Source organism: Drosophila mauritiana, chromosome 3R (genome assembly GCF_004382145.1).
Source record: "Drosophila mauritiana strain mau12 chromosome 3R, ASM438214v1, whole genome shotgun sequence".
NCBI lineage: Eukaryota > Metazoa > Arthropoda > Insecta > Diptera > Drosophilidae > Drosophila > Drosophila mauritiana.
In genome coordinates, this window is record NC_046670.1 from 12282972 (window position 1) to 12302362 (window position 19391).

Below are 19391 nucleotides of genomic sequence, written 5' to 3' on the forward strand. Positions count from 1 at the left end.
AACTGACATAACTAAAGTGAATGTCTTTTACTTTGCCTTAAAGAAAACATACATTTGTAAACGAATTTCCTTTCTATTAAAAGCAACACGGAAAATTTGTTGTATATTTTTAATAAATATATTAAATCTATTGTGTTAGCATAGTAATAGCACAAAAGAAACAATAACAAAATATGAATTATCAGTACTTTTACTATATGAGTAAAAATTAATTTATTTAATATTTAAACATCGCGCCAAAAGTCGATAGCGATAAGTCAAGGTGCATATTGCCCATCTCTATGGGCAACGACAGTTATCGATTGTTCCAAATTAGCAAAGACACGAACGTTACTTAACGGATACACCGCCCTTAGACACGATATGTTTTTGGTATTTAACAGAATGATATGTCTGGTCACACTGAAAACACGTATAGCCACACATATGTAGAAACTCGATTCAAAACAAATTCGGCCACCGAACGGTGATGTCGCGTTCGCTTGCTGCTCTGACTTTTTCGCGTGCGTGTGCGCTTGTGCATTTCTGAGTGTGTGTGTGTGAAGCGATTGTGTCAATAGTAAATTAAATTAAAGCCCCCGAAAATAAATGCAAAACTGGCACCGAATTGATAGTGCCCAACCCCGAATAAATGCTATTATGATAAATTAAAATATAGCTTGTGAATTGCAAGAGTAACGCCTCGCAGAAAATTCCAATAGGAATAAGAAGAGAGTGAGATAGAGAGAGGGGCTCGAAGAGCAAGATAGAGAGCCAACAGCAGATAGCAAAACAGAACACAAAAGCCGTTAGATTAGTAGCTGCAAAATCTGCTTGTGTTTGTTTTTGTTCTCCATTTGCGCGCGTGATATTGTTGTTGTTTCTTAATATCAGCATTATTTATATTTTGCGAATGGTGCAAAAGAGTTTTAAGAAAACCCCATCCTGCTGGCAATAACACCCCTCCGCGCAAATCCCAAAACCATAAGATGCTGCAGGAAATGTGATGTCACCACATTGGCCCCGCGGCAACAACAACAAACTTCACTATCGCCAGCAAAAAAGCAAATATCGCCCTGCATCGACAAAAACATCCACAGAGAAGACAACAACAACATAGGCTATATAGCAACGATCTGAAAATGTTGCACTTGCATTTGTTTTTGCTACCGCTGCTGCTGCTCAACACATGCTTGCAACAACACATTCTGCAGCCGGCGGAAGCGACGGCGTTCCATCAGTCGGAAGGAGAAAAGCCAAAAGGTGAGTTCCCGGGAAAGTCGCTTAAGTCGGGGAAAAATCAAATGCATCCCCCCCTCTGTTGGTTCACACTAGCCTACAGGTGGATTTTAACAAGAAAATACCGTTGCTTACTAATTTCAACTTTTTCGGTTACCATGGTTACCATGGTCAGAACATTCACCAATATCGCAATTCATGAAAACAAACAAAAATGTTAGTTCGCTATCAATATTTATTAACTAAAGAAATTCAATAATAAATATTACCAAATAAATATAAAATAAAAAGTTACTGTACTGCAATATGTGAACAGATGTGCCTGGAAAATAACTTATTTATGCATATTCTGAGTGACTAAATACAGTATAATTTTGTCAATTCGAAAACTTAGCTAAACTAACTTCTGATCGGTAACTAGTTTGAGTTTCACCTACTCCAATCAATATTCTTTGCCGCTCTTGAATCGAGTTTGTTGCCTAATCAACTTCAGCTAACAAGTACAGTGGTTAAAATGGCCCGCAAAGAATGAGTTAAATTTATTTAAGGCAAAATAGATAACAATTTATGCCAGTGTTAGTAGCAGCAACGAAACGGGGATATAAGTTAGATAAACTATCAGTTCGTGAGTCATTCTGTGATTGGGCTACTAGCAAATCGAAGCACATGAAAGCATTGACCATTAAATTCACATTAAATTAATGCAAATGAATGTTCTCTATGAATTCCGTTTGATGAGTAAGATTAATATTATACCTATGATTGTTCTAATAAAACAAAACAACTAATATTTAAGTTTTCTTAGATAGCCTTTGTTTGCTTACTAATTGTTAATTGATCAGATTCGACGTTCATTCTGTGTACTAATTATTCGGAGAAATTGGCTTTGGTTGGTTTGAGTATCTGAATTATTTTAAATTTTAAATGACTCATAGGTAATTATAGCATTTTAGATTTCTGCGAATTGTCATATCTGCGCATATCCTCGACCACTGTGCCCAAATTTAGTTCCCCGACGAACCCCTTTTCTGTCATTTGTTAAACTCTCGCGCATCTGAACAACCTTGAAAAACCAGCTTCTATTTTGTTGATTTTGCCGCTGGCCTGGCTACTTCCAGCACACGGATTGGTAGTTGCAGGGCCCCTGGATTGCGACAGACTCGAATGTGTGTATAGAGATATATGTATAGCCGCCCAAATGCCCACCCCACAGCCCTGTGGGCCACTTGGCACTTGGCTATCTTGGTTATGGAGTGGCTTTCGCTTTGTTTTGCCCATTTGTGATGAGTGCCATCCGTGGGGTGTTTGGCTATTGGCAGTTTGGGCATTTAGCTTATCTGAGTGTCGCTTTTATCAAAATCTCACGTAGTTCGCAGATAGAAAGGCGCCCCTAGGGCAGCACTTTCCATGCAAATTCACTGATTGCCTTCACTCACGTACCATTTAATTTAGCAACTCAAATGATTCGTTTGGCCCTTGTCCGCACAACAAAAAAAACTCAAAAATTAAATGCTCCAAAAGGTAAAAAATCGATTTTAAATGCACTGCAATGCTTTACTTTTACTCTCTTTGTGACAGATTTATCTGTCAGGCAAAAACTTTCTTCTTCGGCTTTTCCCTTTTCCGCCATGAAAAAAGCCCCTTTGTGGGTCACAATTGGTACCAACACTTCTTGTGCTGTTAACTCTTTTTTTTTTTGTGTCCCAGAGTATTCACTTTTTACATGTACATACGTACGTACATTTCATTGTCATCGTCAACGATTCTGGCCCCAAAAGGTCAGCGCCTTAAGCGCACACTCGAATCCGAACTGGAACCTCCATATTCTTCTGGCCAACACTTCTTTTGGCAACTCGTTTCTTGTTCGCGGTTAGGCTGTTGCCATTGTTCGATTTTTGTAGTTGTTGCCAACCAACTGCTGGCGTTTTCTTAACCATTTTTATGTCATTTGCGCAATTATATGGCAAAGCGGCAACCTCCGAAATGGCCGAAAGTAAGAGGTTCGGTGAGGTAAGACTCCTCGTTACTCAAAAGTGAGTAGGAGGTTCACTAGATAGATAATTATGAAAAAAATGTAATTAGTTGGTTTTCAGACTGAGGAACATGAAATTATTGTTTTTTATATTTTATAACTACTATATTTATACAAAGTATTTATTTGAAATTTCTTTGTGGAAATCTTATTTTACTAGTTTTACTTTTGACCATACGCAATCATACTTATACTGTTTTGGTCAAAAAAGAAATATAATTGCGCTTAATTAGTATATTTCCTGTGCGCTTACATGGTTTTATACGCATTTCCCATGCTCTTGTAAATATTCTTGAGACATCAGGAGACACGCCTCTGAAGCAGATAGTCGGGTTTGCTTTCTTTATCGCGCCCTTTGTTTACCCAAGTTGAACCACTTACCATTATCATTATCACGAGTTAAAGGCAAGACAGCAGGATCATTAATATGCGGCATTGAGGAGGCCTTAAATGGGCTTGGCTTAGAGCGTGGGAGCCAGTTAGACTTGGCCATAAGCAAGTATTGCATTAAAATGCAATACTGTCAAGCAATTTCTACCTACCCAAGTGCGCTTCTAACTATGCGGTAACTCAAGTGGTCAACCATCCAAGCCGATCGTCATCAGCATCGCAGTGATCGTCTTAATTGAGCCTCAACTCAATTTACAGAATTTCCGACTCTTGACTGAACACCAAGCTTCTCTTGATTGAGTCAGGTCAAAAGAATTTAAATGGAACGAGCTTCTTCGATATTCTTCACCAATTCTCTGATACTCGGATTCTCCAGTTCTCCCTTTCTCTCGACTGGCAACGGAAGCCTATGAGCATGCATACATTAGTGGTCTTTCTCCTGGTCTGAGACTTTGAATTGAACGACATTTGCATAAATTGCGTCGCCTCATAGAAAGAACGTGTTTAGAGAGCTTGACAAAGGGGCACAAAGACTCCAGGAAATCTACTTTAGAAAGCAACCTGGAGGGTAGGAGGATACCCCTTCAGCAATTAAGAAATAATAGACGAAAGAGGAAAACTGTCAATATATCAGCTATTTGAAAAGTGGAACCAGAGAATGCCATCAAAACAAAACAATCTTAACCCAAAAGATACAATTTGCATAAAAAGATTTTTGCTTGTATTTAATGAGAATATTTTAAGGGTTCTTTTCGCCAACCTTGGGTCAATATTCAATATCAATTTAGCTGTCTTTGTTCCAGTAAACTGCAATAATATCTTCTGTCTCCCCATTATATTGCTCACATGGAAATCGATAGAAATGGATTTGCCTTGAATCGAGTGGGTCATTACTATATAATTGTGGCAGAAAGAAGACACGTGTGCCGTGGCGGGCTCGCTGATTCACTTTTGACCTGGCCACGTGCCTGGAATTCCCCTCGATTATCATCGGCTCAGTGAGGGGTTGCATCCCCGAGTGGGTTACGTGTGTGAGCAATGCAGTGCGGAGATTAAGCCTAAATTAAAGCTAGTTTAATTGCACCACAAGAACAAGGGAGGGTGCAGGGAATACGCTTTGTATTTACCACACTCCAGACAAAAAAAAACTGAAACAAAGTGCTGTGTTTGCGAGGGCAACTCATGTTATTTATGACTCTATTTCCCTAACTTAACCAGGGTGAGTTTGCCAGACAACCCCGGAAAGCGGGAAATGCGGCTTTAGCATTAGTCATTCAGTGGGAGACTTGGTAAGAGCAATCACAATCGCATTCCCGTTGGCACCCTGTACAGTGAGGCAACGAAGGAATGCCCCAAGAAAGCACTTGAAAAACTTTGTTTATGCCAACAGCCAAAAGGAAATCACGTTTGTTTGCAGCAGCAGCAGCAATTTCCTCTAAACAGGCAGCCAAACAAATAACAAAGAAATGCCTGACGTGGGAGATGAAATGCAGTGCAGTTGCACTGGGCAAAATTCATCGCAGCTCTTAGTTTGAATCATAAATAAAGTTAAATGATAAACTTATTGTTTATATGGGTTGTTGGTATATGAAAGGTTGAGTATCATGATTCTAAGATGCACCTTTCGTGGGGCAACTACTAAAGTTTTTCCGAGTGCATTCAGTCAGGCATCAATTGTGGCTGCTGTTATTGTTGTTGTGCAATGCCAATGCAACGCTTGATTGGGAATTGAAAAGGGAGCGGGGAGTGGGGAGAGTGATGGCTATAATGGAAAGCGGGGGGCTGCTGCGGTGGAGCGGGATTGCAGGGCAAGGCTGAGGTGAAGAGAAGCTGGCACAAGGTAAGCCCCTCGATGATTAATCAAAATAAAAGAACTCAGCTGAGCTGAGAGGTTCAGGGAACAGTGAAAGGCCAAAAGCAATCAAGTGAATAAATAATCATAAAAACGGAGGACAAACCGAGCTTGGGATCTCTTCTTAATGGAAAATAGCACTCTGCAGCTCAGTCGGTTTCGTTCTGTTTCGGTTTTGGTTAATTTATGCATAGAGCTATTGGCATTTGTTGTTGTTGTGCACTGACTAGCATCAGTAATGGGATGCGGCAACAACAACAACAGCGGCGAATATTCGCAACGGAAATGCGACAACACGCTAGAGTGAATCCGGGAACAAGCTGGGAGACTACACTTCAAAAAATGATATACATGCAATCATCTAAAGTTGTATCAATCCTAAAGAAAGAAGTAGACTTTTTATTTAATTTTTTAATATCAGTTAGTTCATATGAACTATTTTCTAAATTGCCTACAAATGTTTAAAAAATATATATACAGTATGTCAAGAAACTGTTTACACACTGTGAAATATTCAACTTATTACACAGTGTGTAAACAGTTTCTTGACATACTGTATATTTACTTATTATATTCGTTTGCATTTAAAAAACTTATTTTTTTTTAGATATTTTTTGCATTTACCATACCTAACAAGTCTTATTTAATGTTTAAAATAGTAAACACCAAGTTGAGAGCTTTGCTTTCCTACTATACATTATAGATTCTCTAATTTATATGAAAAATTAATATCATTTTGCATTAAACCCCAAATTTCTCGCAGTGCAGTTTAAACCTCTTCCTGGTTATGGTCAGTGAGCTGGGTACGGATTCGAATTTGGGTTCGTTTCGTGCCTGGCCAGTTGCTAATTTACCTTTATTGTGAGTCATTGCGAACTCTTCGACTGTTGCATTTCGGTTGCATTTGCAAATTGCACTTTTCACAATCCAACGCACTGGGAATCACTCATGCACATCAGGCTGTCTCTGTCCCTGTTTCGTAGCCCCTCTCTTTCTCGCATTGCGTAGGTGTGTGTTCGGTGCTTACTTATTGAAAGCTAAACAGACTGGGAAAAAAGTGCGGTGACATCCTCTAGAAACGATGACGTAGCTGCTTTGTGGGGTCGATGAACTTTAGAAACACCCGATTTCTGTTTACGCTCTCGTTTTTTTTTTTAACAAAAGCCTGTAGAAGTTTTGGTTAACACAACTTGGTTGCTGCCCGCTGTAATTACATTTTTATTTGTTTGCGCTTGCGGGTCTGTTTATTTTTGGGAGCTTCGCACTATTATAAATTACTTTACAAAAGCTTTGTAGGTCATACAGAACTGGATTTTACAGAGGTGTTAGAAGTGAGTTTATGGGATAAAACTATTGGTGGAGTAGTGTTTATCTTAAACCATAAATACACTTAAAAGTTCTAACTTTGCTTATATATATTTTAATCAATTTATAAGTATTTTACACTACATATTATGATTACAAATAATTTATCAGTTTCATATAAAAGTCAATGAACTGAGAACCCTAGTGATTCGATTTCCCTTCTTTTATTGCCCCATCAAAATTGTGTTAGGTCAGGAGAAATGATGTCACATTATGTGGCCACTATGCTAATCGCTTAAGGTAAACCTCAGAAAGCGTTGCAGCAACTATTAGAACCGCTTGTAAACAAAATATAAAAAAATAGTGGAACAACTGAACCAAAATCTTCGACCCATAAACACCGAAAAGGAAAAACAGCGCCATTCGCTAGCTAATTGAATTAACATGCCGGCGCTAATATTTTGTGGATTCTCTTCTCCTCCGATTTTATTTTTATCTCGTGAAATTTCGTGTGCTGTTCGGACTGCCGCGTTACACATTTCCTCTGGAGCTGGGATGCATCTTTAAGTTTGTTGCATTTTGATTCGGTTTACACTGTGGCAGCAGAGTGGTTCTCCTCGATTTATCGAAGAGCGATAAGCAGATGGCTGTGCTACTTGTGTACTACTACATATTGGGAGCAGAGCCAACGAACCATAAAGTATACCCACCCGACGGTCAAGGGTTTGGGGCATGGTGATGGGGATGTGGGGATTACGGGCTGGCATCTCCACGCGAGGCGCTCGCCAGACAAAGCACAAAGATTAGAGCAACAGCTCTTCTCCGCCAGCTGAGTGGATGCCATTGTTCGAGGGCGTTAATTAATAATTATGAAAAACAAAAAGAAAAAAAGGAGCGATGGTGAAGATGGAATAACTAAGGCAGTGACAGCTATGCAGGGCTACCCTATACTATAAATTAAAATAAAATTTGTATTGACTTTAAATTATCACTAACATATGACACATTCGTCGCGACTTGTCAAAACTTTACTAGCCTTAGCTTGCTTGGACTTTAAATTTCCGGTTCCGCTTATACAACTTCCGCTTCTATTACATTCACAACTTAAAAATAGTTTTATCTACATATATTCCTCTTTAAAATAATTAGGAATTATTTGGTGCAACACTGATGTGCTTTTGCAATACTTTCAATGTTTTGAGTGCTCTGAAAGTCACAGGTAATTGCTATACATGGTTACCTAACCTCCGTTTGCACTTGGCACGTGTTGGCTTTTTCCCTTTTTGTCGGCCACTCATTAACTGACATTAGTTAATTGCTGTTATGTTATGGAAATGGCAAAACGAAAGTTAGTCACTTCTTCTGGTTTTCGATTACCATATAATCGGGTGTAAATTTCCCTGCAGCTCATCGTGCCTGGAATTCTTGCAAATGAAACATTTTTTATTGAAGCTCCCTTCAAACCGATGTATCCGCCGGATGTGCATATGTACGTACTTACAGCACACTTGGCGAGCTGATAAAACACTATTAAACATCAAGGGAGCTTATTTATATAAATTATACTTGTAGAATTTATGGCATTAGGGTCGATTACTTTCAAGTGTTCGGCCTGGAAACCGATGAGTGTTTGATGTTGGGGAAAGTCGGTTACTGTTTCTGGTCTATTAAGCAGCAAATGGAAAGCCCATCTGGAAGTGGCTCTTCAATGTTATGCGCACAGTATTAAATAATAAGATTGTATTTTAAATGACATTCGAAACTTGTGGTGGTAATCTAAAAATTAACAAATATGAAACCAACATGTATTCGTTTATAGTAACAATAACTATTGATTTAATTTGAATATCTTTCTATGCGTGATTAGGGATGCATATTACTCGTCCTTGTAAAGGTGACCTTGGCAATTCCACTCCTTTAATAATTCCACACCTGACTATACATCGTATCCTTCCCACACTGCGCCAAAACAATCACAATTATACATGACTCATTTGAGTTACCACTTGCACCTTGAGCACCTTGAGCACGCCACCCTATTGTGGCTAACCCCACTAACTTAGATACTTTTCAAGCTTTAATGAAGACAACGTGCACGTGCACTGAGTCAGCTGGCTAGAGGAAGCACTATGAATCACAACGATTTGTTTCGTTTTTCAGCACTATACGTTTTTGTTATTTAATGGCTCGTAGGCTACTGACATTCGATTGGTCGCGCTGGCAATTAATGCCGGATTACGTAAATTGCCAATTACGCGTTGCAATTCCATCAACTTCTCGTGGAGCGTAGCTGAAAGTATGTAGAGCGTGTCGTTGTGTCCACTGCTAAGACTTCCCGCCTTTGCCGGCTTTCAATTCTGCCTGATCCGCTCCAATTTCCTGCCCCGAGTCGCTCCACATTCGCAAACGGCATCGATTCCCTCCTCCGACTGGCCTGCATTCGCATTCGCATTCGTCGATAACGAATGACAAACAAATATGCCACCATGCCAAGCTGTCTCGGCCCCTCTATTTGTGTATGGCTGAAATTCTGAGGAGAATCCTTCCTCGGATTGTTTGTTATTCCTTGCATAATTGCTGACGCGAAATTTCGGTTAGCTCGGTTGACAAATTGTCAATTCGGTTGGCAGTTGGCAAAACAGAGCAAACAACGCAATGCAATGTTTGTCCAGCTCACTGAGGGTTTGTCTTCATGTGAATCGAATTTAACAAATGTTTGCATTATAAACAAATTTGCAGTAGCTATCCAGATATCATAAAAACTCCCAAATCAAATTAAACAATCGATTTTCTTGTAAAAAATATCTTTCTAGATATCATCATCAATATCTTATAAAATTGTTATAGTACTGTCAATTAGCTGGCTCTACAATTTATTTAAAAATTGCAATTTTATATCTACGCACATTATTCTGTATATTTAAAATGGAATTTGTAAGCCGCCTTACATCATGCTAATGATGTTAATCTAATCAAACAAACACAAAATCATAATTTGTCTGGCATTTGCCATCTTTAAGATACGTAACTCAGAACTGTAAATTTGAGCCCCTCTCTTGATATGTAGAGCGAGCTTCCTGCCTTGTCAGCCTGGTAGATAGACTTAATTTGATCAAATACCCCCATTGCGATAATCGCTTTAATTACACTCTAGAACAAGGCATCAGTAACGTGCAGCAAAAGTATCTGAGAAATGCGTGCGGCGGTAGCAAATGGATGCAAATGGCTAGCTGTTGACAAATCAAGCCTAGACTGACGGCTACAATTGAGCGCCGCATGAAATCTAATAAACAGCATCAGAAAATTGCTCAACTCAATTGGGTCAACGAGGTGAAGGGAGGGGGTTGGGTTTCTTTTCCATTGGCCCCCTTGGCGGCTGAGTTCATTGACAAAGATTCATCGGAGTAAATCATTTGCCAAGTGTATCTGTATCTGTATCTGTATCTATACCTCATCTCATTCATAGGGCCGTGTCTCATCTTCTTATTAGCATGACAGCGAATGTGGCGATTCGTAGAACTGGCTGGTGAATCATTTGCAATATAATATAAAAAAAATAAAGAGTATTACAGGCCAAACTGGTCGGTCCAGTCCACCAGAGAAAATGAATTCAATATATATGCTTTTATATATATTTTCGCACAGGCGCCAGTTTCTCAAGTGATCGTGCATGTTCTCTAGACTTTTGGCGGGATTAATTAGGCACACAGAAATAAGGTTAACCCAATTAGCTTCAATTACTTTTCCGAAAACATACAACTGTATGTGCGACCCTCGGCCAAGTCATCGCATCATCTGTGCTGGGCACTTCCGTATCTCGAAAGGTTTTATGGCCATGCAATTTTCAATAGATCTTTGGAAACGTTCGACTTTTTCACTCGTCATGCTTCTTGGACGGGCCGCTTTCATCGGCCATCAGCGAAAAGAAAGTTTCATTGATTTTGTAGTTTACAATTTTACTTCATTTTCTTCGCTGTGCTTAGATTTCACTTTTATGATTTGTTTAGTTCAGCTCAAAAATAGCTTAATTGTTGACTTTTGTTTTTTTTTCTGCCAGGAAATTGCATTACATTTTAGGCGGCCAACAGTGTTGGATTTTAAGACATTTGATATTATTTTGATTTATTTTTTTTTGGACACTGACCGTCCTTGATTGTTTTGTTTTTCCTTGAATTGGAGCTTCAAGTGGAGTCCGCTGTCGTTGGCTTTGATTAAGCCAGCTTAGCTATCAAGTGAAGGCTATCCTCTACTTAATTACTGCAATCTACGCCCTCTGACGCACTTCTGGGTATTTCATTACGAACTGATAAGAAGCACACTGAAAAATAAATAGCACTTGTTTATTGAGAGTTTATGGATTCATATATTTCTAGTACATATATGTACTCAGTATTGTATTAATTTCTTAAAATGTTGCCTACGAATATAACTTCCTTCAATATTTATTGCATTTTCAACACTTCCCTATTGAGCTGCAACATCTGGCATTGCAGTTGTGCGTCCTTGTCACTGCTAAGTGATCCTCGTGTTGGAGTTCTAGGAACTGTAGATGCCACTGGATATTTATTTCCATGCGGGTCCTGCCCTTTTTTCCTGCGCCCGCAATTAATTTCCAGCCAGATTCTTTGTTATTGATTGCGTCAAAACAAAAACAAGAAACAAGAAACACATAGTGCGTCCTTAAGGGGTGTTAATTTATGCGTCCTTCGGCAAACCCAATGGCATAGCCATACTTGGTCAGAGATAAGAGCAAACCAAACGGATACAAGATGCAAGTTTATCATCTTGCAGGTATACACACATTTACTATGAATTTCTCGAGCCCAGATCAAATTTGCTTTCGGCTGTGCATGCTCGTCGTGTTCTAAGCCTTTAATGAGTGTCCTTGGGCGATTGCGAGGCACTGGGGGCAACATGGGTTACACGTCCGTGACACATGCCCCACACGACCCATTGTTCTTGTTCTTGGTCTGCGTCTAGTGAATTTTTCTCTCCATTTTTATTTTGTTTTTGCTTTTGCTTTTATTGACGTTGCTGAAATGGCGAAGGGGAGGTGAAATTTGCATATAAGCGAGTTGACTCAAGGTGTGTTTCAGTCGGAAAAGTGGGCTTGGGTGGGGATATTTTAGTTGGCAAATGTTTTCATTTTGAGGCATTCTCCGCTTTTATTCGTTGCATTAAACACAAGTTTGCAACACTTACGCCCGCCGAGTTTATTACATTTTCTGCTAAACGAATTCCCTCTTTCGCATTTCACATTTTTTATTTATCGCTTTATTTCTGTGTCGCGCTTTTAATTTATAACATTTCCTGTGGGAGGCTGTGCAGACGCCTCCCCTTTCGTTCGCTTAATCTTGGCCTTTAATTAATGTGCCCCATCCTGCACTCCTTTAGTTTGTTAATTAAAGCAAACGCATTGCTGTAATTAGCAATTATCTGGCCCTAAAAAAGGCGAGCCATCGTCCAGATCCGTCATTTCTTTTGTGCAGCTCCTGTTGTGACGATGGACTTCATTTCATTGAACAACCATCCGCAGTCACAGCAATTAGTTGGACGCTTAACTTTCGCATTTTCAAGCAAAGAGTGTGCAAAAAGAAATAAACTACAGATATATATATGTATATATATAAATAAAAGAGCAAAACAATTAAATTCGTTCAGTGAACCCGTTTCGAGTGCCTTTTGTGGAGCTGCTGGCCGCCCAACCGGATAAACTCTAATGGAACGAGATAAAATGAGACAAAATAAAAATGCCAGGGGCTAACCACCATCATGACAATTAATTGGCAACATATTTGGCCAAAGTTGCTTTTCCTATAGCCACTCATCGAACCTGAATGCGAAATTGATTTGCTCACTGAACATATGGGTGCAAATAAAGTGCAAATTTCACAAATTTTCAGCTCGCTTCTCATAAAAGTTTGCCAACTCACAAGACAATTTGAATTGACGTATTTTTTTTATCTGTCTAGGAGTGTGAAACACAATGGGTACCAAATTGGAATTGTATTTTGCACAACACTTTTCTATTCATAGCTACTTTATGGGTTTTTGGTAATGAGTTAAAGAAAAATAAATAAACATAGCACAGATGCAAAATGCTGTTTCGCTGTTATTTTTTTATTGAAAAAGTGGTCGAGTTTGGATGCAGCTTGTGTAAATAAAAAAAATAAATAACATCATTAAAATAAAATTTGCTTTCATTTTTTTTTTTTGAGCCCGCTCTTTTCTGCCATTATAAAACTTGTTGGCTCTTTCAATTTGGCCGGGGGTAAACAAGAGTGTGTATCTTACTTGCAGCCCTATTTGTATCTGTATCTCTGGAATATATTCCCCCTATATATGCATGTATATTCACAAAATGTCTGCTGTTGCTGCTTCTCTGTTGATGTTTTTGCTTTGTTGCTTTTCGCAAAGTTAATTGGCAAAATTTTGCACTTTACATCGGAGACCGCAAAATTCAACTTAACCAAGCGAACGACCTTGAAAAGTTGTCTGCTGTCGGTGGGCAGGAAAGTTTGTGGAGGGTGGGGAGGAGGGTATTTCAGCCGGGGGGTGAAAATGGCAAATGTGAAACCCACAGACCGCCCAAACTCGACTCGAAAAATGTTCACCCGAAACCACTTTTCCGCTATGCGATAAATGATATCGATTTCACTTGAGGCTAAACAACAACAAGTTGTGGGCTTTAATTGCTGTTGTGACAAGGAGCCGAGGCTGCACTGAAAAAAAACAGTATATAAATTGTAAATAAAATGTAGAAAATATTAAACTGAAAGTAGGAATAAGAAGTGTGTGAATTAGGGGAATATTTATTAATTATTTATGTGATAGATATGAAATGTATGCTGTGCACTTCTCCGCCCATAAACTAAACGCAAGCCATTAGAAGTGAACTTGTTTTTCTCACACTTCTGAAAAGAAAAATCGACTGAAACAGAGAGATCTTGACTGGTTTGATTTATTTGAAACGCGTGTGCGTTTCGATTTTGAACTGACGGATCTTGGGAAAGTTGTAGCCGCTCGATCTTGTCTGTAGATGGATTGTCGCGGCGCCGCACAATAAGTGGTTATTAATCATAATGGCCGACAGACTGGGCCCCTTTCAGTCAATCCTTTTCCGCAATACTAATTTAATAATAATTTCTTCTTTTGTTCTTGCAGGTAAGCCATCGCCTGGAACTGCACTTCCTGCTCGCAAAGGCAGCGAATCTGAAGTTACCGACCCTATTCACAGTAGTGAGTCACCCGCAACAGATGGTAATCGCCTCTTTAAGTTGCCCCTTGGCTTTAGTCTGACATTTATTTTTAGCCAGACATTCATTTTTGTTGCAATTTCAATGGCGAATGAGAGCTAGGAATTTGTGTCAGCTAGCGGGAACACAACCAAATTATAATCTAAGACAAAAGAAACTACAATGCTTATCGGAAATATAATCTACAGTAAAGTACTCTTTACTTTCATAAAATTGTAACTACAATTTTATTTTATATCAAGTATATAGAAACTGATTTTTGTGTTATTCAAACATTTAATGGCTTGTAAGATAGATTATCTAATGCTTCTGAAAACAAGTTGGCTTAGAAGGTAGTGTATCTGATATGACCAAAATGATAATAGCAAAATGTCTTTGTGGCCTGAATTGAGTCTTCATCAGCATTATTATTGTTTGCTGTCTTTACTTTATTCCTGCATTTTTGTCCGTCATTTCGCATTATTGCCTTTTGTTTTGGCCAAACAGCTGTTAGTCATAGCATATGGTTTCTATTTACATTTTCTGGTATCTCGTTCCCCTTTCTTTGGTTAAATACACCTACATTTTTTATTTTCAATTCTCATTTTTTATTATTCGGGGCTTACCCGTTTTTACCGTTTGCATAAATCTTATCTTTGCGAGTGCCAAAAAAAAAAAAAACATAAAACAACTTTGACAGCTGAAAAATCGATAAGCTAGTATGTACTTATGTACGCATATATAAATACATGATGTACATATATGACAAACATTTGCGAAATTTTCTTCACTCATTTTTGTTGGCCATCGAACTTTTAGTGGGAAATAACTTTTTATGCGGAAAACTTTAGACGTGTGGTAAAGTTTCCTAAGTTCGTTGACTTTATGTATTATGCACTTAGTCGAAGAAGCTCTATGCCTTGAATAATTTCGAATTAGCCGAATGAGTATTGTTTAGAATTCAAAACTTGTTCAAACTTTATGTGGATAGCCATTTATGTCCTGCATGCTTATAATTTATTCAACATTTCTTAGCTCTTATTGCGTAAGAGATCGTAATGTTGCAGTTTTTGCTAACCCACTGTCATAAAGTCGGCCAAATTCTGAAACCAAAAATGGTCAAGGCTAAGCCATGAGTTAATGGCCCAAAGTCGTTGTCTAAATTTTAATGAACTGGAAATGTTTGACACATGGCTAGTGCCAAAAATGGAATGACATGCTCACTCGTGGTCAGGCCAAATCACTTTTGGCCAGGCCAATACATATAATTTGATATGATAAAGAATGTTTTTCCATTTTGCCTGTGAAAGTTTTTCCTGCGTGAAAAAAAATGCGCCACTGTTTGTTCAGTTTTCATAAAAGTTTGGCACATAACTTGCCATTTTGCCAAGGTTTTTGGTTGCGGATGTGACCTAGTTTTAGGTGAGCCTGTGGAAAACTGATGATAATTACTCCCGTTAGAAACTAGAAACCAAGTAACCATAAACGAATGAGTAATGAAATCATGGAAAACATGAAAGGACCGAGCCGAGAGACCAGCATTATGGACCAAAAGAAGAGAATCCTTAGAAGCATTGATCCCCAGGACAATGGATAAGTTCTCAATGCAATTCGCAATATGCAACCGGACGGACACGCCCACAAGAACTGGACAATCCGCCCCCTTTCCTGTGTTCTTTGCCTTCTTTCTTCCGCTTTTTATGCAAACAATTTCTTGTTCCCAGGCCCGCAAACAAAGGGAATTCCGTGGAAACCGAGTGCGTTGCTCAAGGATCATTGACCACATAAAAATCCGTTATGGCCTCACTGGAAAGGAAAGAAAAGAAAAGGAAACACAGTGCAGTTCCAACCGCCTTGTCCCATGCATTTTATTCCCTTTTTTGGCCCGGTCCAAATGCGAGCTGCAATTGGAAATACTGGCAATCAGCAGAAGTAGCCAGCTTTTACTTTGTGCCAGCCAGCCAGCCAAGTTCGCTTATACGTCTGCAAAGGGTCGGTTGGCCAGAACTCCTACTCCTACAATGTAATGGCTGGGAGCAATGCATTCCAAAAATGGCCAGAACAATGTTTATGTGCAATTTTCTCTCCTCGCATTGTGCGTAAAGTTGGTGCTAAAAATGAAAGAAAAAAACCAAAAAAAAATGGCAGAAAGAGGGAAAAACGCATGTATACACAGATGATAAAACAAATAATGCAAGAAAATACCCATAATTTTAAACAATATGTATAATGCAAAAAGAAAACAAAGTGAATAGTTTACCCTTATTCCATTCACTAAAATGATATATACTCCGCTCAATGGTTTTATTTGTTTACCTCATTTTAATTGACTCAATAATCACCTTACTTTATAGACCAATTGTAAACAAAACAAAATGTTCCCAAGTTTAAATTGTAGCTGAATCTTTGATTTATTTTCCCGAGTGGCTGTCATTTTGAGCTTGGCGCCAGCTGATATAAATCAAACTGCTGACCATTGTTGATTTGCATTAAAAATAATAAAAAAAAAGAAAACGTGTATGTACAATGCATCGACGAAACAGCACAATTGAGATTTATTTTACTCTGTCAGTCGGTCAGCAACATCGTGATGATCATCAGCTGTTGCCTTATCGTCATTATGATGCCGCAAAGTTGCTAGAGATTTTATTTATTCACTTTATTTCCTATATACTCAAGCTACGACAGCTGTAAATATTGTAAATCTGACATTTTATATACTACACTTATTTCTTTATAAAAAATAAGAGATAAGAATCACTAAATGCGATGGGATAAATCAAATGAGACAAAGAGGTGTGGCAACCAGGAAGCATTAGTGATCGGGGGCACAAAGTGTTATGACATCTGGTCAACGACTCAGAAAAAAATACAATCTTATTCAAAAAGCAGTGTAATCTATAACGCACTCTACCTTAGAACCTGTGATTGTAGATGCACTGTTCTTTAAACTTGAAACACCAGTTGAAAGGCAAAAAAAAAAAACCGTACAACTGTTGATTTAGTATCAATTTCCAATTACGGCAAAGTTGTAATCGACTTGTTGACCTTTTGTCTACAGCTTTAATTGTCGCCCATTTCTCCGCTCTTTTACGACTTGATGACGAGGCCAACCGTGGGTGATATCTGCGCAATAAACCAAGTTGCATTTCGCCCCCTCGGCCCTTGTTGTGCCCTTTGCCTTTGGTTATGATAAGTCAACAACACCTTTATCAACATGAATGACCCATACCTGCGATGGTTTGTTGGCTGCTTTACGAGCCAAGCTGGTGAAACAACACAGATAGTAAAGTTGACAATTTTAATGCGCAAACAACCTGTGAGCAGGGATATAGAAACCCCGGTGAATAGGCAGCGGGTAGAGGAGGGGATACGGCAAATATTGAAATCCTTTGCCAAATAAATAGAAGTGAGTAGGCAGGAATGTCGATTTGTTGTACCTGATCCTGATGAGAATCAACCATGGCGGGTGTGAAATTTTACGGATTAGCCAAAAGGTGTCTACCTGTAGTTACTTTCAATGGGCCCTTGGACATACACTGTGGAAAATGGTTAATATATCTTCCTTACTGCTTCACAACTTCCTGGTTTTTCCTGGAAAAACTATTATTATTATTAAAAAGATGAACGAAGGTTCATTTCAAGTTAATTTGTATAGCCATTTTGGCCAAGTGTATATTAGTCACTTGTCACTTTCGTTGTGGGCCTTTCCGTAGATCATCTTAAGCAGGAGCAGGTGACGTGCTGGGCAAGTCAAAGAAGGTATTCGAGCCGTGGGTGGTCTCCTCACCTTCGCAGGCACTTGCCAAATCTCTGGAATTGTGAAAAATGCCGCCTGGGTGCTTGTGTTTGTGTGCTAAATGCCACCCGCCAACGCGCAGGGTGTTAATTGCCCAAGTCCTTGACCTTGGTCCCAGCTGCAGTTCAACTAAGAAGTCCTCGGGAGAAATGGAGGGAAGGACAGAAGAATAGAAGTCCTTGTCATTGAAGTGCCTCCACCACCGCCCGATGTTCCGCACTCGAAATCATTTGCTTTGTTCTATTAGATTTGCACAGATAGCGTGCTGACCTGGTCAGAAATGGATCTGACCACCCGTCCGGCCATTGTTTGACCCCGAGTAATGGAGAAAAGGTAGATGGCAGGTGCAGCAACGACTTATGATCTCTATCTGAAACGACAACGGACACACAGATGCCTCCATGAATTTGCACAATGCGAATTATTGCAGCGAACAGAGTTTATTTGTCTTTTGTTGTTGAATTTTCACCTAGGGAGTTTTCCGCTTAGCAATGAAATTCTTAAATTCCGAGGGTGCAACTGATTTAGTCCAGTGATGTGCAGAAATAATTGGCCTTACATTGATTGACAGGCCAGCAACGTTGATGAAAAGACTGAATGAAAAGATAGCTACACAATATCTATTGTATCTGAATGGAGAATCGCAGTCTGCATATTATTTAAAATAACAAAGCTTAACAAATTCCAAAAGTATTAAATGCAGAAACATGCCAATAAAAATACAATCACGTATTAAATTATTTTGTTACGGACTGTTGAACTTGTATAAATTTACAGAATTACAAGTTTGCACGTTTTTGCGAATGCCAAGCAAACATCTCAAATTTTGAAGCACATATGCATTTGTTGATATTGGGCTTTTCTTATCCAATCAATTTCAAATTTGTTGGCACCACGACACGACAGCTTCTTTTAACCCAGTGAACGTGTGCAGCGGCACAGTGGCGTACATAAAAATAGGGTCACGGCTGTCCGTAGTGTGTTTCCTTCAGCCTGCGGCCTGTCAGCAAGTACGCTGCTATTGATTTATATAAATGGCTGCATTGAGAGTATAATTTATGCACAACGCCAGCGGAATCCTGTAGGCAATTAATTTCCGGCCATGGAGGGGGAGAAAAAACAGGAAAAAGAATAGAGAAACAAACTGCATCGAAAGTGCAACAAAAATGTGGCAGACGCAGAGCTGCAGCCTCCCGATATTATTTATAGAAAGTGGAGTCAAGAAAGTTCCTCGGGGAGTCTTTCGGTTTGCGATCTAGATGTCTTGTTGCTTGTGGATATCTTTTTATGGCTTTCTAATGAAGGAATCTTAATCCTAAGCCAGCATAATGAAGTTGAGATCTCCTCGCCGACTGACAGGTGGTCGATTTTCAACTGGACCACACAGATTTTCAAACAAAACTGAATACGAAACTGAAAGTCATGGGGATGATGGAAAAAGAAGAGCCCCACCTTAGTCTAAATTGATCGGATGCGGGATCTACCTGTCTGGCGCCGTCTTCTGCTCGTTTCATCCCCATTTTTTTCCTAAATCCGAGAGCGGACATGTCGAGATCGAGA

The 19391-nt window shown here is 39.2% G+C and overlaps 1 protein-coding gene across 1 annotated transcript in view; it reads left to right on the forward strand.

The window, feature by feature from the left end:
* Positions 1-438: 438 nt before the first annotated feature.
* LOC117142586 (disintegrin and metalloproteinase domain-containing protein 12) overlaps positions 439-19391 on the forward strand; it is a 31907-nt gene continuing 12954 nt past the window's right edge. Inside the window, exon 1 of the mRNA XM_033306656.1 lies at positions 439-1242. Coding sequence (XP_033162547.1) covers positions 1122-1242 — 121 coding nt within the window. The 5' untranslated portion in view covers positions 439-1121. The remainder of the gene's footprint in view (positions 1243-19391) is intronic.